This window comes from Phalaenopsis equestris, unplaced genomic scaffold, assembly GCF_001263595.1.
Source record: "Phalaenopsis equestris unplaced genomic scaffold, ASM126359v1 Scaffold000364, whole genome shotgun sequence".
Taxonomy (NCBI): domain Eukaryota; kingdom Viridiplantae; phylum Streptophyta; class Magnoliopsida; order Asparagales; family Orchidaceae; genus Phalaenopsis; species Phalaenopsis equestris.
In genome coordinates this window covers 63035-85152 of record NW_018164806.1, presented here as the reverse complement: position 1 = coordinate 85152, position 22118 = coordinate 63035, and the positions used below count along the sequence as shown (strand labels likewise).

General features: G+C 35.9%; 1 protein-coding gene across 1 annotated transcript in view; it reads left to right on the top strand.

Annotated features, from left to right (window-relative positions):
* The window catches only part of LOC110026307 (putative 3,4-dihydroxy-2-butanone kinase), a 63517-nt gene that overhangs the window by 7854 nt on the left and 33545 nt on the right, over nt 1-22118 (top strand). Inside the window, exons 4-7 of the mRNA XM_020727197.1 lie at nt 2352-2464; nt 2537-2584; nt 2875-2946; nt 3013-3102. Of these exons, the coding sequence (XP_020582856.1) occupies nt 2352-2464; nt 2537-2584; nt 2875-2946; nt 3013-3102 (323 nt within the window). The remainder of the gene's footprint in view (nt 1-2351; nt 2465-2536; nt 2585-2874; nt 2947-3012; nt 3103-22118) is intronic.

Sequence of the window (22118 nt, the reverse complement as noted above, 5' to 3'; positions counted from 1 at the left end):
TAGCAAAAGATGTTCTTGGAGAATCAAAAGAAAAAATATTTACAAATAAAAATAGTTGGTGGTGGAATAATAATGTGCAAGAAAAAATAAAATATAAGAATTTATGTTATAAAAATGATTTTAAATGTAAAAGCTTAGATAACTGGAAAAAATATCAAACGGCCCGTAGGGCGTCTAAAAGAACAATCTGTGACGCTAAAAACTCTGCTTTTAATGATTTTTATAATAGATTAGATACTAAGGAGGGTGAAAAATATGAGTTTTAGTAAAGTTTATTAAAGATGAAAATCAAAAAGTACTTTCCTTAGAAAAAGATATTTAACATAGGTGGGTGAGTTACTTTGATAAACTTTTTAATGAAGTTTTTGAAAATACGATCGAATTTAGTGATTTTAATATCGTGAATAATAATAAATCGTGAATAATAATAAAACGTTTCATTTTTACCGTTGCATTAGCAAAAAAGAAGTTGAGGCTTTAAAGAAAACCAAGGGTGGAAAGTCTGTAGGACCTGATGATATCCCAATTGAAGTGTGGAAATATTTGGGAGATTTGAGAGTTTCTTGGCTTACTAAACTCTTTAATATTATTTTAAAAACTAAAAAGATGCCTGAGGAGTGGAGGAAGAGTATTTTGATCCCCATTTTTAAGAATAAAGGGGATGCACAAGAGTGTGCAAATTATAGAGGAATTAAGTTGATGTCGCATACTTTAAAATTATGGGAGAGGGTAATTGAACATAGGTTAAGATGCATCACAAAAATTTCTCATAATCAATTTGGATTTATGCCGGGCAAGTCTACTATGGAAGCTATACATTTATTGAGAGGTTTGATGGAGAAGTTCAGAGATAATAAGGAGAATCTACATTTGATTTTTATTGATTTAGAAAAAGCTTACGATAAGGTTCCAAGAGATATCCTTTGGAGAGTTCTCGAGAAGAAATGTGTTGATATGACTTATATTCAAGTCATTAAAGATATGTATACTAGAGCTGTTACTTGTGTTCAAACTGAAGGAGGATTGAAAAAATATTTTCCTATTTCTGTTGTTTTACATCAGGGATCGACTTTAAGCCCATATCTTTTTGCTTTAGTTATGGATGGTCTTACTGGACATCTACAAGAGGATGTACCTTGGTGTATGCTTTTTGCTGATGATATTCTTCTCGTGGATAAAACGAGAGAAAAAGCCAGGAAAAACTTGAATTATGGAGGTCTACATTGGAGTCTAAAGGCCTTCGTTTAAGTAGAACTAAAACTGAATACATAGAATGTAATTTTAGTAGTAATAGCTCTAGTGACAGAAGTGTGACTTTGGGTGATCAAATTATTAAAAGGTGTGAACGATTTAGATATCTTGGGTCCGTTGTCCAAAGCGATGGTGATATAGATGGGGATGTTAATAGTAGAATTCAAGTTGGTTGGCTGAAGTGGAGGAATGCTTCGGGCCTTTTGTGTGATAGAAAAGTACCGCTAAGACTGAAAGAAAAATTTTATAAGACGGTGATGAGACCTGCAATGCTCTATGGCGCTGAATGTTGGCCTTTAAAAGAGAAGCATAATAATAAGTTAAGTGTTGCCGAGATGAGAATGATTAGGTGGATGAGTGGCTTTACACTTAGAGACAAAATGCGGAATGAATATATTCGTGATAGGGTTGGTGTAGCTCCTGTGACAGACAAAATTAGAGAAAGTCATCTTAGATGGTTTGGTCATATTAAATGTCGACCATTAGATGATCCGATTAGGAGAGTAGATGTTTTAAATTCGACTAGCATTAAGAAAGGCAGAGGTAGACCTAGGAAGACTTGGGCTTATTGTATTAAAAATGATCTTAATTTACTAGAACTAAATGAAAATATGACACTAAATAGGACGCAATGGAGAAAAATGATTCATGTAGCCGACCCCACGCAGTGGGATTAAGGCTTTGTTGTTGTCGTTGTTGTTGTTGTATGCTTGATAAGTTTCTAAATAAGGAGGGATTGATTTCTCTATATATATATCTACCCTATTTGTGATTAATGAATAGAGCAATTTTCCCTCCCCAAGTAATTCCACATTGTCTTATCTCGTTTTCAAAACCTTAGTTTTAAAGATTTTGGTATGAATGCTTCCAGTCCTTTCAAATCATCATTATCATGATTCACGCCTGTGTCCCTACTATTAAGTTTCAGTTTTGAGCTTACAATTTTTCCTTACAGCCAACTTGATATGCAGGAAGGCGTAAAAATTATATCAAAATTTGCTTGGATATCCATTTATTTAATCTGTTAGCAGTCGGAGTAAACTGTCAGTGCATGAATTGCTTCGTACTGTTTCCTTCTGATATTTTTTTTTTCTACACAGGGGGTGGTAGTGGCCATGAACCTGCTTGTGCTGGATATGTTGGCGAGGGCATGCTCACAGCTGCTGTCTGTGGAGATGTTTTCACCTCTCCCAATGTTGATTCCATATTAGCTGTATGGCTACTTATTCCATATACTATACCGGATGAAACTTCCAATCTTATACTAACATGCTCAAATATTTAGGCAATTCGAGCTGTCACTGGTCCTAATGGTTGCCTTCTGATAGTCACGGTACTTTCCTTTGGATTACCAAGGTTCCAATAAATGTAACATTTTATGGCTATGACCCATGTTTGTTTGTCATTAATGTTCGACTTTTGTATATTCTATTAAAGTTTCATGACAAAGTTGCTTCCTTGGTAACTTTTTGGAAGTCTTGATTTTTCTTTCATAGCTTGTGATTTCTTGGCCCTACTAGGATAACCTGAACTTTATCATTGTAAAATCTTAAATTTTTATTTCTAGTTTTCAATGCCAGCTGCGTTTTCATTGGAAAGAGCTGTTCATATTCATGATTACAGAATTATACTGGTGATCGACTTAACTTTGGTCTAGCAGCTGAGGAAGCAAAATCTGAAGGCTATAATGTGGAGGTAATCAATTTGCTGAACTAACCCACAAAAGTTTTCACGCATCAAGCATATAATTTAGTGTTGCAGATGGTTATTGTTGGAGATGATTGTGCTTTACCACCACCTCGAGGAGTTGCTGGTCGGAGAGGTTTAGCTGGGACCATTCTTGTTCACAAGGTATGTTGACCTGTACTCTTTATTACTCAGGTCTCATCTACTACTTATTGTGAAAGTTTCTTTCTTCTTTTCCATGCCATATCAATCATAATTTTGCAATATGACTTAGTGAAATCTAAACCTTTTTGGGTGGTACATTTATGTGCATCTACATGGGACATTGTGATGGCCCAATGGTTTCAACATGCTGCTGATAAATTACTATGGAACAAGTTCAGAGAAGAATAATATTGTCAGCATCACCTTTTTTATTCTGTTACGGCAGCATTGAACTGGCGCTCCTAGTTTAATGCAAATAAGGGTAGAATTACTTAAAAGGTCTGATCTTCTCATTGATCCCTTTGTCATTTTAATTCTTATCTGTCACTCACTTAGGTCCTCGCCCTCATCTTTTTCAGTTAGATAACACATGACAGAAACGTAGGAACCCAAGTAACTTGCGATGTGGAACTCTACCAGTCTATCTACCCACCCTTCATGGTATTATAGAACCCAATTTAAAGGTAAGATCTATAAAGAATATGCTGCTAACTTAGCTGTAAAGATTATAGAACTAACTACTATTTTTAATGGAATTATGGACTTGAGCATAACTACAAAGTTGGGGCACTAATTTTAAGTTGGGACAAACAATAAGGAGTTCAATGAAATATAGTTTGAAATAGCTTAAAGCAGTTCTTCGCTAGAATATACTTGGTTTTTTATTGGACTAAGGCAATGTTTTGATCTAGTTTTTGTCGTTACACTTATAAATGTGATTCAAGTAATGAAATTCAACTCTGGTCGTGGCTGAGAATGTGGTCATGAGTACATCTCTAAGAAAAGTCAAGTGAGTGAAACTCAAGAGTTGCGTGTGTCAATGAATTGGCAGATGAACGTTCAATAAATAGACTTAAAAATTTGAAATGGAATGAACTTGGCTCATTCTTATAAATATTTTCTTATTTTAATTAATTGGTTTATTAAAAAGTTATATATTATATATATTGTGCCAATAATTTAAATAAGTTTTTACCGATTGAAGAGTCACCTTCACTCAAGCATTAAGTGAAAGGTGCTTTAAAAATTAGATTTTCTCTCTGTAAGCATGATCTAGCTATGATGCTTTGGACGAATGTATATTCCTTAGGTAGGATGTCACCTTAACTAGGTTGGTTTTATGCTATATTAAGCTTTCCACCTCATATTGAGGTTAGACACACATTTGCCTTCGATGAGTTCTCATGTCACTAGCAGTTTTGGGGCAAAAATCATTGAATGGGGAGAACTCAATGAGAGTTTTGCATATGGCTCATGCCGCTCATCTCCTTATTCCTGGGAGCTTCATGATGGCTAAAAAACGACTTATTAAGATTATATTTGACTTGAGGGAAATAGCTTTGAACTAACCCAGCTATTATAGGTTGAATCATACTTAATAGTAAGATGTATGATTTGTACAACATTGCTCAATTTTTGTTTTACTGCTTGGTGGTTTCTAGATCATTACAGACTACAGCATGACATACTGACGGAATGCTAAACCAATCAAGTAACTATTTATAAAAATTAGCTAGGTTCATTGCGCTGCAAGTTTCTCAATGGCAACTTTTAACTCTTAAGAGTGTCATCCATTTGAATTTAACCTTATGCTTTATTGTGATAGACAAATTGGAAAGAAAGAAAAGGGAAACCAAAAGTTTTATTTCTTAGAGAATAGAGTAGCTTACACATCCAGAATAGCACCTATCTATATACAGGTGACAGGAGGTAAAAATAGAAAGACAGCTAGACAAAGCAGTGAACCGGTAGCCACACCCTTGAACCGGAACACACCAACAGAAGTAAATAAGGAAAACTCAAAGTAAGAACTTAACATGCCTCGTCAAATTGATGATTTTTGTCGAAGATTGTTAATTTTGTGCGAAGAGACTTGATCCTGGAATTGGAAACAGGATTGGTAAATATATGAGCTAATTTTTCAATTTTGTTGACATGTTGAAAAATAATTAATTGATTTTTGATGCATTCTCTGATGTAGTGACAATGAATTTCTATATGCTTGGAGCGAGCATGAAAGACCGGATTATTGACAAATGCTCTGGCGGAAGTATTGTCACAGTAGTGAGGGGTAGGAGCTGAAGGAGGAATTTGAAAATCTTAAAGTAAACGTCATAGCTAAACTATCTCTGTCGCAATCGTAGCTGAGGCTCGATATTTCGCTTCAGTAGAAGACTTAGCAATTGTTGCTTTTTAACAAACCGCGAAATAAGTGTAGATCCAAGAAATATGCAAAAATTGGTAGTAGATTTCCAATCAATGGGATCACCGGTCCAATCGGCATCGACAAAAGCTTTGAGTTCAAAGGTCCCTCGAATGATTGGTAAGCTTCAGTGATGCCTTGTAAGTATCAGGGAATATGCTTTAACTGTTGAAAGCTATGTTAAGTTGGTTGATTCGTTGTTTGACTGGATTGATTTACCGCATAAGTTCAAGTTGCGTGAGAGTCAAGTATTGCGAAGAACTAATTAGTTTACGATAAAAAAAATCATGAAAGAGAGTATGATCAGAAGGTTCAGAAGATTTCCTGTCATTGGTAGGATTTTGCACATATTTGGAATTTGCCATTTCAGAGGTATGAAGAATTTGTTGAGCATATGTGGCTTGTTTTAGATGTAGACCATAAGAAGTAGGAGTAGCTTGCGATGTCAAGAAATGTGGAAATTGATTTAAGTGTTTTCATTTTGAATTTGCTATGCTAGCTCTGAAGAGTAATATTGATAGTATGAGAGTCATTTCCAACAATTAAGATATCATCCACATAGATAAAATATATATTTGGATGTTATTGTGATAGTAGCAGTAGAGAGAAGGATCGACAAAGCTGGGATTAAAATGAAGTTGTTGAAGATATGTAGTGATGGTATGATGCCATTAGCGAGGTGCTTGCTTGCGTCGATAGACGGCCTTTTTAAGTTTAGAGACATAAGTAGGATGAAGTTGATTGAAAAAACCTTGTGGTTGCTGCATATGGACATTCTCATGTAGATCGCCATGAAGAAATGCATTGGATTCATCCATTTGAAGAATTTTCCATATAGATAGGTGGAGGGAAGACCGTTGAGAGCATAAAGAATTATGTATTCAGCATGAAGAATTACTCCTGCGGTGGCTAGACCATCCACTTTGTATTTGATTTCAGAAAGATATTGATTCATGGTTTTATCTCCTTTTGAAACATTGTGTAATTGGTTTTTGAGTTGGAGAATGCGAGATCTATTGGAAGATTAAAGTCTTCGTTCAGCAATGCTCCAAATTTCAACACAAGTTTGAAGGTTAAGAAAATGGTGAAGAATTGAAGGAGAAACAATTAAATAAATAGCCCGGGCAAAATTTTGATCCATGAAAACCCATTTGCTGTAATCAGGATTGAGATTATCAATTTCTGAAGAGGTTTGGATAAATTGGTGAGGACGGTGACAAGAACCATCAAGGAAGCCCTCATACCCATTGACACAAAATATTTTCAGCACTTATGCCCTCCAAATGGGATTATTATCAGCATTAAGTGCAAAAAAGACAACATTCTTTATATTTTCTAACAGGAATTTCAACTGGGTTGGGATTTGTCTATCAGTTGGTAGAGTGATACTCAGATTACTCACTATAGCAATGTTGATAGACGAATTTGATCTGGTACTCATGAGAAAAGCAGGAAGGAAGAAAGAATGGCAAGAAAAAGATCAAGAGATGACAAGAAGAGAAGGATAATACCCAGGCGCATTTAACTTGCTGTAAAGAACATCAAGCAAACTGCTTGGAATGGAGACGATCGTGAATGGGTATTGCATAATGAACACAAGAACTGGCTGCCGAATAAACAAGCCAAAGGCAAGTACAAATGGGAAGAAGAACAGTCAAGCCGACGACGAGAAGGAAAATTGCCGAGAGGCTAAAGTTCTAATACCAAGATAAATTGGAAAGAAAGAAAAGGAAACCAGAACTTTTATTTTTTAGAGAATAAAGTAGCTTACACATCTAGAATAATACCTATCTATGTATAGGTTACATGAGGTAAAAATAGAAAGACGGTTATATAGTACAAACTAGACGAAGCAATGAACCGGTAGGCACATGCTTGAGCTGAAACACACCAACAGATGTAAATAAGGAAAATTCAAAAAAGGAACTTAACAGTTTTTGGGGTTGAATTCTTTTACTTGAATCATGAAAGAAAAATGTAAAAATTATTTGTATCAGTGCATGATTTGTGATAAAACGATAACTTTTCTTGACTGTGATTATTTCTCTTTGATTCCTAAATTGAGTTCATCTCTCATCCAATTTTAATTTTTTTCACCAAGACCAAATTTGATTTACCCAAATGGAGATCATTATTTTTCGTTATGTCTTGTATTTGTTATTTTACTTTCACTGTATTGGTAAAAGTTTTTTTTTCTGTTTTAATTAGGTCCATAAGTGAACCATTCACTTGATGACTGACTCAACTTGGCTAAATTAATTCTTATTCAAATTTCAGTTAAATGTGTTTGAACCATTTCTAAAATCTTAAAGGCTACATGAACATCAAACCAACTTATTTTTGTTCATGAACAAACTTGTTTGTTGTTCAACAAACAACTTATTGTAAGCTTGATATTATGTTCAATGTTAGCTTTTATATTATTTGATTAATTTAGTGAACTTTTACTTGTTTAATAATAATATTATATATTAATGATATCAGAGTTAATCCAAATCATAATAGAAATGATAATTACTATTGTTGATATTCCAACAGTTATAACTAAAATTGTATTGAAAACAAACACAATGACACAGAAGGAAACTATTGTTGATATTCCAACAGTTATAACTAAAATTCTTGAATACAAGAAATATTGAAAACAAACACAATGGCACAGAAGGACATACCACATAGACCCCAACTAGGACTAGGGGGAAAGTGGTGATGGGACATCAGGAAGGCAGAGAGGGGTACGATAGCAGGTGAGAGAAGCCAAGGGTGTGACGACAGTAGGTTTGTGGTGGAGTGGAGCTATTGTAGTAGGCGGGGAAAGCTTATGGCGGTTGTAGGGAGCCTTGGAGGAGGTAAACGATAGGAAAACTTGGAGAGTGGGGGCTTAGCGATAACTGGAAGGTCGAATAGTTGAGAGGCAATTGCGGATCAGAGAATAGGGGGAAAGGGTTTCGCCGCAAGAGGCAGGGCCGTTTCTGGGGGCTGACAGCAGGAAACAAGAGCAAGTTTGGGCTTTTGGCAAGAAACAAGAAAGAGGGGCTGCAGTGGGAAGTGAGTGAAGATAAGTATCCCTATGGGGTTGAGTTACAGTCGCAACACCTCTCGAGCCTTTGGAGAATATCACCACCTTAGACAAGTTATAGCCGGAGCATCTTCTCACCTTCAGATACAACCTTAGATGGTAAAATAGATTCCAACGACAAGCTTGAACAAATTCTGAAATTAGAAAGATAAAAACTAAACTGTAAGCAAATAAACAAGATATATATAATAGATGATAATAGATAGAAATAGAAGGTAGTAGAAAATAAATGGGATGGAATAGGAATGGAATAAAAAGAAAAAGGAATAGAATAGGAAAGGGAGATGGGTGACAAAATTGGTAAAGTAGGATCCTCTCCCTTGGGCGGCAAAGCTTTCTTAATCGGTCGGCTTGCCCTAGAGACTCCTTGGCTGGATCGGCTAGTCTAGCCCTTCCATCGCATCTGGGCTGCGATAGGTAAACCTTATGTTAGTTCCCCGTGGTTGGGGAAGTTTTGATCTCATTCGTCGAAGCTTTTATTTCCTCATCACATGTCGTCAGGTCTGCTACGTTAAATGTGACAGAAATATTGTAATATCTTAGTAAGTCAATCTTGTTGGCGTTAGCATTCCAAAGCATATTTTGATAGAATATGTATTCATTCTATTTTGGCACAATCATGAGAGAACTATACGTGGATGAGATATCCTTAACAAACCAAGTTTCGAGCCATCAAATCTGTAATTGGCTTCTTCCACTCTTTGTACTCGTTTGAGTGTATCTGATATACATATATGTGAGGAAAAATCAACTATGGGACGAAAGATATTGAAGCCTGGACCACATTGAAGTATAACCACCCAGGAGAGGCCATTTCTCCCTCGCAGAAAGGACCCAGATCCCATTAGAGCATTTTATTCCCTATAAAGCTCCGAAGACAATTTTCAAAGTTGTGATTCATCCATACTATCTAGGCATCTAATGGTGGGTACATGACTGAACACAATTTAATATCCACATAACTTCATATATCTTCCACACATGATACAAATTGGTCTTTTTCCTGACATGATGGACCTTCCTCAGTGAGGGCAACTCAGGAAAAGTTCTATAGATATGAAAAGTCTGAATTTCTCATATGGTTCCTCGTCCTCAAGATTGTCTCGGAGAATCATTCTGGAACTATGTGCACCTTTTCACCTTTTTATCATCAGTTGGAACTATGTGCACCTTTTTATCATCAGTTGGAAGTTGGAAGTTGGAAGTTGGTGCTCTCCATTTATGTCATCATCTTCTCCAACGTCTATTGTTTCATTATTCATTTCTTCAGCTGCTCCCTGCTTTGTGAAATATATCATCCCCTAATTGTGCAATTTGCTTCAATATGCTCAAATCCATGACACTAAATACTTCTTGACTGAGATGGATATGGTAATGCAGATTGGTGCCCTCTGTTCTCCACTCTGAAGTAATGACTCCTTAGGCGGGGTCAGCTTGGTTGTTCTTCTGAGTGTATTTTGGTTGTAAGACCCTGGGGTTAAACCCTGACTTTAAGATGCGGTGGTTGCCCGACGATGTGGTCTCTTTGTCTTTGAAGCTAGGGTCTAAACAACCAGTCTATAGCGAGCGGGTAGGAACTGACGCTGCGTCTCCCTTTTCATCTTGAACCAGGTATTAATTTGATCTTTTCCTTCTCACTGGTGTAAGTACTTCAGATTTTGCCACCAAAATAATGTTTTCTTCTTTAGTTTGTTGGAGGTTAATTTCATTATTCTGTTAGGTGGGATGTCCTGGCACTCAAATACATATTCCAAGGTTTAGAGCCACTTGACGAATTCGTCTGGATCCCTGTGGCCATCAAAATGAAAAATCCACATGTAATTTAAAATTCTAGTTTCTCAGATATTTCAGGTCACATCTTTGAACTAGAGGTTCTTCATCCCTGGAATCCACATGATGTAAGAGGTTCCTTCGATCTAACAAGTCATTGTTTTGGCTACGGGTGACCCATCTGGAATGCCTGTGGGAAGCTTCTATTGTAGTTAGTGAATTTCCCATTGCATATACTCCATAAATTTCTTGAGCACCTCTTTAGGAAATTCTCGTATACAGGATCATATCATTTTCCTTCGATCAGACTTCCGACGATTATCTCCTTGGTGGCATGATTGGGTTTTGGTTGTGGGTAGGTAGAATATGGTGTAAGAGAAATGTAGGGTAATAGAAAAATTTTAGGTTGCGATAGGGTTAGGTTTTAGCAAATGCTAGAAACCTTAGGGTATGATTATGATTTGATTTGCTCTGATATCAAATGATATCGAAATTATTCAAAACCACAATAGAAATGAAAATTACTATTGCTGAAATTTAAGCGGTTGCACAACTAAAACTCTTGAAAACAGGAAATAATGACAACAAACACGACACTAGGACATAACAACACAGACCACAACACAGACCACAACTAGGACTAGGATGAAGGTGGTCACAGGTTAGCAACGAGGATGGGCTGGCTGAGAGGTGTACAATAGCAAGTGGGGGAAGTTTAGAGGGTTATGGCAGCAGGTTGTATGGTGGATTGGTGATACGATAGCAGATGGGGAATGAAAGGATGTAACAACAGGTATTGTGGTGGAGTGGAGCTACGATAGTAGGTGAGGAAGGTTTATGGTGGTTGTAGGAAGCCTGTGAGGAGGTAAATGGCAATAAAACTGGGAGAGTGGGGGTTTAGTTGCCACTATAAGGTGGAATAGGTGTTAGACAGTTGTGGTATAGGGAATAGGGGGGAATGGTTTGGCGGGAAGACGCAGGGCCGATTCTTGGGGCTGGCGGTAGGAAACAGGAGCAGGTTTGGACTTGCAGCAGGAAACATGAAAGAGGACTGCAGAGCAAAGTGGGGGAAGCTAAGTATCATTACGGGTCGAGATACAACCGGAGCACTCATTGAAACTTTTGAAGTGATCACCATCTTGGACGATTTACAACCATATCATCTTCTAGCCTTCGGATACGGCCCTAGACGGGAAACAACCGCGGACAAGTTGGACAAAATTTTGAAATCAGAAAATTAAAAACTAAACCATAAGCAAGCAAATAACAAATATGTAAGAGATGATACTAGCTATAAATAGAAGGTAATAGAAAAGGAAATGGATGAAATAGAAAGGGAAAGGAATAGAATAGGAAAGGGAGGTGGGTGGCATTATTGGAAAAGGAGGATCCTCTCCCTTGGGAGGTGAAGCCTCTTGGACCGGTCTTGTTCCAGCCCTTTCACCGTAGTTGGGCTAAGATAGGTAAGCCTTGCATCAATTTATTTATTAATCTAGGTTTCTTTCTCAATTCTCATTTCTTATTTTCATAATTCAGCCTAAAATAATTTTGATCTCTCATTATATTCTTGAGTTTTGCTGCTTTAAACAATTGCACAAGGTTGATGTTTGAGTTTCACAATTCGGCCCAAGGCCCTGGAAAGTCAAAGCGGAAACAGACTGTCGGATGAAGAAATTTCTATCTAAATGTTTTTCTTAAACAAAAATTTTTATTACATATATAGAAATCGTCTAAAACATAAAAAACGACATTTATATTCAAAATTTTAGTTAATCAAAATCAATTTAAATTTAACTGTTTACTACTATAACAACAACAACAACAAGCCTTTATCCCACTAGGTGAGGTGAGACATAAATGCTCACTACTGGTGTACAAATAAAAAAAAAAATTGAATTTACCATCTCCTCGGGCTCTTTGATGTCAATAAACATATTAGTCTTTAATGCCATTTACTCTGAAAGAGGTTTTCTTCAAAATCACAACTAAATGATGAGTTCAACAATTCAATTTGTAATTGTTTTTAAATTACAAGAATTCACGCTTCAAAACAATTTATATAAAATAAAATAGTTTATAATCAGATTTTATGAAAAACTAAAGATAAAATAATAAAATGAGATAATTAATAAATAAATTTTATTATTCTTTGATTTATTTCATACAAAACATCCATCAAAGGGAATCACCGTTTGTATGTGTACTACACATTTGATAACATTTTTCAAAAAATCTGTTGAGTTAGACAACTATTTTAATTTTCATTTTATTGTGCAATGGTAACTTGCTTGCTCAACAAATACCATATGGGGATGATTCCAACATTTAAATATTCATTTGAATATTTTATATATTATTTCCTGTTTTTATTCAATATTTGTTTTTAAGCATATGAGAAATATTAAATTTGTATTTTAAAGAAAAATACTAAATAAAATTAAAAGATTTTTTAATTGTATATAAAAGTTGACTTAGAAATCATTTGTATTCGATTACAAAGATTATATAAATTACTACAAACATAAAAACATTTTAATTCATTTGCTCAAAATAGCCAAATGTCCTTTCACTGGTCAACCTATTTTCCTGTTGCTCAAAATGCTTTCCATATTGCACTTATTAGTTTTCATTAACTATTTTAATGAATTTATTTAAATTAATTATTACAAATTAATAATTAAAATAATTACAATGTTATTATTATTACATTGAGCGAGGTTACACTGAGATTGTGACTCACATAAGCAAGCCTATCAAAGATTAGCTCTTGAAAATAAATATGATTTTGTTAGAGACTTGAAAAAGATGTTAGAACTCATGTTAAGCTTAAAATAATAGGTAAAATAATAACAACTTTAATTTAAATAAATATAATTATCATTATAAATATAATATTATAAAAAATAAATATAATGAGTAATTATATTAATTTAAATGCTTGGTGATAATTAATCAATTTTAATTTTAATTAACAAGTATATAATGAATTTTAATCATTATACTCAATTTAATTAAAATAAAAATCATAAGTTATTTATGTTTTGCTGCCCATCTTGAAAGCATGACACGATGAGTTTTTCTATTGATTTGAATTCATGCATGAACGATCCCAGTTAAAGACGTTGATTTTGCTTACTAGCTTTAATCTTGGACTTCTGATATTGCTCTTGGTTACACTCTGATTTAATATATTTTCTATGCTTATAATTACCTGACATTAATTTTTGGTTTTTAATGGTTTTGAGATTGCTCTTATTCTTACTTAACCCTATTTCCTCTATTTTCCTTTATTTCTCTACCGATGTTTTAACTAATTCATCTTGAAATATAACCAACTACTACTTTGTAGTTTAGTTGGTGGCTGTGATGGTTATCTCTATGTACTTTCTTTGTTTTTTTTTTTTTTGACTTTAACTGAGTTGCAAAGTTAAAAGGCTCGGGGAAGGGCCGTCTGGTCCTCAAGCGAGCGGAGCTTCTGCCACCTCCTTCCCCTTCTTTCTTTCCCTCTCCCCCCTTTTCCTTCTATTTCTCCTTTCTCCCCCTTTCCTTTTCTTCCACCCCTTTCCTTTTCTTTTTCCCCTTTCCCCTTCCTCACCTTTCCTTTCCTTTCTCTCCCCCTCACCTTTCCTTCCTAAGCACTTTTCTATTTTAAATCCTTTCCTAAAACCTAAACGTTTAATTTTATTCTCCTTCTTTATTTTAAAAGTTTTTCCTAAAATCTGAAATCTCTTTTTATTCTCCTTATTTTAAAAGCCTTTCCTAAAATCTGAAATTCTTTTTATTTATTTTAAAAGCCTTTCCTAAAATTTGAAATTCTTTTTATTCTCCTTATTTTAAAAGCCTTTCAAAAAATCTGAAATTCTTTTTATTCTCCTTTCTTATTTTGAAAGTTTTTTTAAAATATGAAATCCTTCCTAAAATAGGTCAAGCCACTTTATAAATTGGAGGTGATGTGCCTAGAATTAGGGGTCTTGTTTTTGTTATCTGAAATTAGGTTTTAGCCTTGGTATTTTCCCTTCGAGAGCTGTATATGACGTCAAGGTAGTGTTTCAGCAGTCCCTTGTACGAGGTGGTGATCGTCTCCACAGGTCCGAGTCAGGTGGTGCTCTGGCTGTAGCTTGAACCCGATGAGATATTTATCTATCCTTCCACTCTTCCTGCTATTGTTCGCCCGCTTCCCAGCCCTACAGCAGGCCATTGCACCTCTTCCCCAACAAACACCGGTTGCTGTCCTCCCTCCAACCTGTTGCTAGCCTTCTTTCAGCAAGGCTGCAACTCCCCATACTCCATCCCAACACTCTACCTTGCTATCCAAGCCTTTCCCATCTCTGCCAGGGCTTTTCTGCTCGATGTCTACCCTCTGAAAGTGTTGACGAGCCTTCTCCACTGCTGCCCCACCTTCTTAGCTTGTTTCCCTACCTCCCAACCTACCTCCCAACTGCCCCACAAACCTTCCAGCCACCTTAAACTGCTGCCTCCTTCCATCATTTCACCTTCCAACCCTTGTTGGCCCCTTTCCCACATTCACATTTTTTGTCCCCAAGCCTTCAGATCCAATTGGCCAACCTCCAGCGCCCTTGGCATACACTTACGAGGTTTTGGCTTGTGTTTTTGTGTTTGTTTTCGTTTATTTTTTGTTTTGAAGAATTGTTGTAATTGATTTCAAATGAAATAATAATATTGGTGTTTCTTTTGTGGTTTGGGCTTTCTTTTCCGGTATAAAAAATTGTTTGGTGGTCTTGATGAAATAGAAAAAAAAAAATTATGCATTCTGGTTATGCAGAATTATTAATGAATGTTGAAGCCATTGACTATTTTTTGCATTATTTTTTTTATTTAGTTGCATTTACCCATGACTTAGAGGTGCTAATGTTCCTTCTGTAGTGTGCTGCAAATTTTCATGCAACTCATGTTTGTATGGCACTATTATGATTTCTAGATTTTTTATAATTACAATTTATTTATTCATTTAGTTATACTAGTTGTTAAAAGTAGTTTACAATATGAAGGTTTTACCTCAAGGTGACGGTTTGCTTTAATAGAAGTAATGATCCCATGTTACTCTATTTAATTAGAAAATTATGAAAAAAATTACTTCGAAGAAGTTTCTAAACTAAGCAACTTACACATTAATGAGGTTTTAAAATAAGTAAAATATGATGGTTTTAAACCAAGCTAATCATACTTTAATGCTTTGTTGTAATGATTAAAATATTGAATATTAGATATGTGTAATTTCTATTCTCAAGAGTTTGGTTGTTCTCTGCTTGGCTCTTAGATTATTGCTGTAAATATAGATCCTATTCCTAACTCAGTCAGACCATGCATGATACTCAAGTAGATATTATAATTAAGGTGGTCGCGAACACTGTTAATATATGAAGTCTAGTACTAGTTCAATTTTTTAACTTGTTTATTAGCCTTAAAATTCTGGCTTGATTAATTTAGGCGACTTAAGTACAAACGAATTTTGATTATGAAAAAAATTAAACCGGCCAAAAAATGAACATGAATAATTTGCTGTATGGCCAAACCAAGTTCAATCTAAGATTGGCTCTGCTCAATTACAGCTCTAGCTCTTTAACAATCAGTATGGTTAGAAGGTCATTATTTGTGCGTTTTTGGAGTTTTTAGCCATGTTACGAAGATTCTTTACTCTAGGTTTTCATCAATTCAATTGCCATGGTTTGAAGTTGCCTTTATGATTTAACATTGAGCATAGTTAGAAAGTTATTATACGTGTTATTGTTGATGCTAGTCATACAGCCATAATTCTTTAGGCTATCACGTTTCGGTCTTTGACAATGGGTCTTAATCAATTACTTTGCTATGCCTTGAATTTATTATTTTTTTTGAACTATTGTTTCTTCTGGATGCTGCAGAAATTCATAACATATATTCTCAGAAATTATAGATTATGGCAGCATTATGCATAAAGTTCTCACAGGTGGTTTCTTATTTTTCTATTCATTGTAATTTATTATCTATTATGAATGATGCTTCAAGCCTAATGACACTTTTAGAAATTAAAATAATGTAAGGTATTCTGAAGAGTACACCTTTTTTTATGCATAAGGAGAAATATATATACATCTCCCATAGACATTACAAAATAGGAATAAAAAACCAAAAAAGGAGAAAAATAAATAGGGGCCGACAATCCTTTAGAGGGCCATGAAGAGACATAACAATATAAAGCTTCGATCCGTGTGCCTTATGTTTATTGCTATATGAGGGTTATGCATAAAAATATCCAATTGTACAAAGCTTTGATCCATGTGCCTTAGGTTCTTTGATATGATTGGAACAGAAATTCAACACTCCTTAAACTAGATCGTATAGATCCACCATTCCAAATTTGCTTATGATATTTTTAAATGTTGGACTGTAGAGTCCTCTGGTGAGTATGTTTCCCGGTTGATTTTATTTGATATTGTCCTGTATTTAACATCCGTTCTTTCATCAAAGTCTAATTTTTGCCTAATTCAATTGAAGTTTCAGATTACACTCTGTCATCTTGGTTTCTTTCATTAGGTCCATAACATATTTCTGTTATGAGAGAAACATAAAAAGCCTACTGATTCTTGACGGCATGCTATTCCATAATTATGCATGATCATGGAATCAATTTTTTTCCAAAGTAACAATTTTGTTTTTTGGGCTCTGGAGATAGATCTAGAAGGTGTCAGATCTTTCCTTTCCTTTTAGAGCTGTTCTCACGATTTGAGAAAGTACAAGTTAAATTCTTTTGTTCAAGCGCTAAGATGCTTGAAATAATTGAAGTTCTCTTTTGGTCTAATTTTCACAAGTAATCACAGTCGATTCCTTTGGAGTGAAGTCAAAGGACCCTGACATAATGAGTAAAAGGAGAATCGACAGGATGGGTAAGGTTGGAAATTGAAAGTCTCATCCCTAGAGAATAATGACCACGGTTGAAAGTGGAAACCCTAACCTATAAAAAATAAAAATTGAAAGTAAAAACCCTAACTTTAGAGAATAAGAATAAAAGCTAGAAGTAAAATCCTTAACTTTAGAGAGAAAGAGTAGAGGTTGAAAGTAACACCCTAACTTTGCTCTGTTACCATGTTGAAAATAAACAATGGAAAACTCACAAGGGTACCTTGTAGAAATCAAAACGATGGAAAAACTCTCAAGAGTCTTCACTTTCTTTGTGCAAGTGGAGAAATATATATACATTTCCCATAGGCATTACGGAATAGGAATAAAATAAAAAACGGTGGGGGCGGGAATAAATAGTGCCAAACAATTTTTTAGGCAAGCACACAAATTGCAATTAGAAGGTCGTAGAGAGACATGTAATGGAATAAAGCCTCGGTTATTATGCCTTAAGTTCTTTTCTATCCGAGGGTCATATGTAAACAGATCTAATGACACAAAGGCTTTAACCGCGTTCCTTTTGTTCTTTGCTATGATTGTAGCAAAAATTCAACAACATTGAAAGTGGAAGGCTGACTACTTGAATTCTGTTTTCTCTTTTATGGTTTTACTGTTTTTTAGGAATTTTGTTTTTTCATATGATTCTTACGAGAAAATTAGTAGAAGAGTGTTAGTTGAAGAGGTAGTTTTAACTGTTGTAACGTCTCTCTGGAAGCTGCAAAATTTTTCCTTGCTTTGAGAAAAATTATGCTAAAGTCCTCCTGTTCTAAATGGTGGCAGAAAACTGTTTTGTATTTGTTCAAGCTCGATGTATTGAATTACTAATTATTTTGATAACCCTCTTCTTAATTTCCAAGTATGCCAATGTGTATTTTATTCTTTTTGACATACCTTATTTAGGCTGTTATTTTTTTCTTTTCTTTACTTTTTTGTTTTTATGTTAATTATTGTTTTTTATTTTCTATTAGATTCAAGCAACTTATGTTAACAGTTTATGCGTTAGTTTTTGGAGATGGATTATTTTACATGTTGCCGAGAGGATGAAATTGACCTCAACTTGTACCAAGTTGACGAAATCATTCTGTTGTTTTTTAATGCCATCAGCCTTTTTGAATTTTATTCTAGGGAAAAAACCTTTTCTTGGAAGTGTAATTGTTATTTGTTTTAAGAGAATTCATGGACGGCCACTTGCCTTTAGGTTGGTCTCATGAAGATGACACTTTTGCTACGAATTTTGAGGTTATTTATTTATTTATTTTATTATTTTTTTGAGTTTGGTACATCAGTTCTTGGAAAATGTGGGCTTCAAATTTTGTCTTTATCTGAGATTGTTTTGGCGATGTCTGGTTTTGTGTTGCATTACGCCAATTGGATAAGAATGCTGATCATTCAATTTGTTGTTTAACGTGAGTTGATTGGCTATACTGATTTTGATTGTTGTGCTGATCGACGGTATTGATTTTTATATGGAAGAGGGCGTGTCTTTCAAGGATGCTTACATCTTTAGCTGCTAAAAGGAGTGGATAGTGCATGTTAACTTTTGCTTAAAAGGCTGTTGGCCAATTAGTTTAAGAAGTGACGGTGGTTATTTTTATGTTTGATAGGGCATCCAAGTTCTTGTATAACTTTAACTAAAATAATTGATGTTTAATAATTAATTCTTTTTTTCAATCTTTTTGAAAGATATATAATATACTTATAGAAACCTTAAGTACGGTAGATCAATCTTTTTGAAAGATATATAATTATACTTGCAGAAGCTTATTTCCCGGGCACTGAAGTAAGTTGAGGATCTATGTTTGCATCTCTATCTTTTAAGGGAGGCGATTTTTAAGGAGTCTGCCATGGAGTACTATTTTTAACATTCTTGTACATAAATGATACAGATTTGAAACTAGTATAACACTTTTACGACTTGAATCCATTTTCCTTGATCAATCCTTTTGTATTATATGATATTTAAATTTTAATTCTTTTGATTATTCTTGTCATTGAAACAGGTAGTAAGGTATGCTATCCTTTTTTTATGTACTTCCATTCATTTATTTTCAAGCACTTACTTCTGTCCAGTTTTTCAAGTTATGTCATTTACATATCTATTACGACAACGCACGGGCGACTTTTTTTCCTCTACGACGCTTCTTCCTCTCCTTTGTGTGCGAGAGATCCGGACGAAAGCCTTCCTCGTGAGTTCCTTCTTCGATCAAACTACTCAAAGCTCATCTTCCTTCGTACTGAAAGCCAAGAACTGCTCATCGCTTGTTCGGGTAAGAAAACATGCTACTACTCCTCTCTGATCGCACACCCTATAGCACCTGCATCTCAGATTGATTTATAAGGTGAATCATCTGTTTGGCTTCCATCCCCTCTCGCTTCTTCTCCTTTCAGTTCGGCTTCTCGACTCCTCTTTTCCCCTTCTTGGCTTCTTCGTTTCCTCTCCCACACTTTGACTCTTTGATTACACTCTCCTGATTGCATAAACGGAACGTTACACTATCTTCGAGATTCTATCCACCACAATCATCACAAAATCCTTTTTCCGTTGTGTCATCGAAAGACTCACCACAAAATCCATGCTAACATTCGCCCACGAGGCCTTCAATACTTGAAATGGAGTGTATGATTCTGAATTCTACCATCTGATTTTTGCCACATGACAAATTCTGCATTGCTTTACATGTTGCTTCACATCTCTCATTAGTCGGGGCCAAAAAGTGTTCTCGCCCGACTGGGAGGATCATCTCTTGTCGATGTGTCATATAAGTCCTCCGCTGTTACTCTCTAGAATGATGGACTCTCTTAGCGAACATCGAGGAATACAAAACTTGTTCTGGTGGAACAGACAACCATTAAGTTCGTGATACTGCTCGATAGACTTCTTCTGACATGAGCATGCAAAGAAGTGATCAACAAATGACGACAACTTTGTGCATCTACTAAACTATTATGGCTTGCTGCATTGTGCTTAAGTACAAACTGGAACGATGTCAACAACTCCACCCATGAAGCATGTCGACTTCTTATCTTTTTTCGGTTGTTCAAAAATCTTGAAGCCTCATGATTTGTAAACAAAGTGAACTTGCTCGTTAGCAGGTAGTGACTTCAGTGATTAAGAGCTCTCACGATCACATAGAACTCCTTGTTATTAATCGAATACTTTCTCTATGCTCATTTAGCTTTTCATTGAAGAGGCTATGGGGTGGTCTCCTTGGCTTAGTATTGCTCTGATCCCCACATTTGAAGTGTCACATTCTACCTCAAACAACTGACTAAAGTATGGCAGTACCAATACAAAATAATGAAATTGGACTAACTGCCTTCATCCACTGGAACTTTTCTTTTCAAAAGTTGTCAGGGGAACCACGATGGTGTTGAAGCTCCTGATGTACCACCTATAAAATGATGCCAATCCTAAAAATTCAACTCGGAAAGTGACTGTGTGGGTGTCTAGCTCACGATGGCCTTGATCTTTTTGTAGGATTCTTCCAGATGTCTGTGCCAGACATAATATAGCCCAAAAAACATACCCAGGAAGCGAACCTTCTTTGGGTTGACACATAATTTCTCGAATTGCAAAACCTCGAAGACCATCCTCAGGTATTGCAAGTAATTCTCCATGGATCTATTATTGTTGATCTCATTTTTAGTGAGATATAGTTTTCTTCTTAGGGTTTAGGGTCTAGCCTTAAGGTTCTCCCTTTGACTATCTTAGAGCCTTAGAAATGAGACCCGCCACATTTTAAAAATCCAATATACTTCTTTACCTTTTGGAGTTTCGCATGTGTGGTATCGGCCTCTAGTACTTAGGAGGTAGAAACCAACACTTCTTTACCTTTTGGAGTTTCGCATGTGTGGTATTGGCCTCTAGTACTTAGGAGGTAGAAACCAATATGAGGAAACCCAAAATGAGTCGCTATAGGATCATTAAGCTGTAGGATTGCCTTATGCACAATTTACACTTTTGCGTGCACAAATTTCGCGATTCGGTCGGCCGACACGTTCGATTACCACAATTTGCATTGCTTGCGCCATTATTCGTTGGAATCTTAAATAAAATTATTGAAACGATCGATCATGGACTCGAAATTTCGATGAAAATTAAATTCGATGCATTTTTGACCCGATCATTGGCGAGGTTATCCGAACGACCTCGGATGACGAAACGGGCTGCGCCGTTGCGTCTGGAATGTCAATTTTAGCTAGGAGGGACACCTGCTTTGCTAGGGCGCCGCACACGAATAAATTGCACAAAATTTGATGCTTTTTAAATAAATAAATAAATAAAATCATTATTTTAAAATTCTTAAATCCCTAGACCTAATCTCACGCACCTGATCCCTCCTATCCTTCCCGTTTGCGAAATCAGCCTGAGGTCCGCCTCTTCTTCCCTCTCACGACTCGCCCGAGCCCTCTTCTTTTCGATCGGACTCACGCTCTTACCTAGCCGAACTGAGGCCGAGCTCCCTCTCCATCTCGCGAAGCTTCGCCTTTGTCCTCAAGGTCCCCTCCTCGTGCTCTGGTAAAGCTTCCGCCTACTCCCTGCTGCTCTGCCTTCATTTGCTCCCCACTCCTCCTGTGTCGCCTCTCCCCCGGCCTTCTGGCATTCGGCTCACCGCCTAGGTAAGTGCAGGCAAGCCTTCTCCTCCCTCTTCTGCTATAAATATCCCTCTTGGGGAAGGTTTTGGTGTTGGCCGAAATTTTGAGAAGAGGTGGAGGTGCTGCCAAAATTTCCTCTCATATCTTTGGTTGGATTTTCCTTAGCTGGATTTTTCTTGCTCTGTTCATCTTGTGTGTTCTCGAGGTCTGTTAGAGTTGTGTTCTGTTTTGGAAAAGCTCAAACAAGATAATTTCGTCTCCCTCCCTTAACTGTTCAATATTTTTGTGGATTGCTCGCTATTCTTGCTTGGTGACTCGACATTCTTGTATGACTGCTTATTTGGCTACCGAAGTATCATCTTTTTGTTTGGTTGTTTGAGATTCTTGCTTTACTGCTCGATGTTCTTTTTATTTGGTTTGCTCGACATTCCT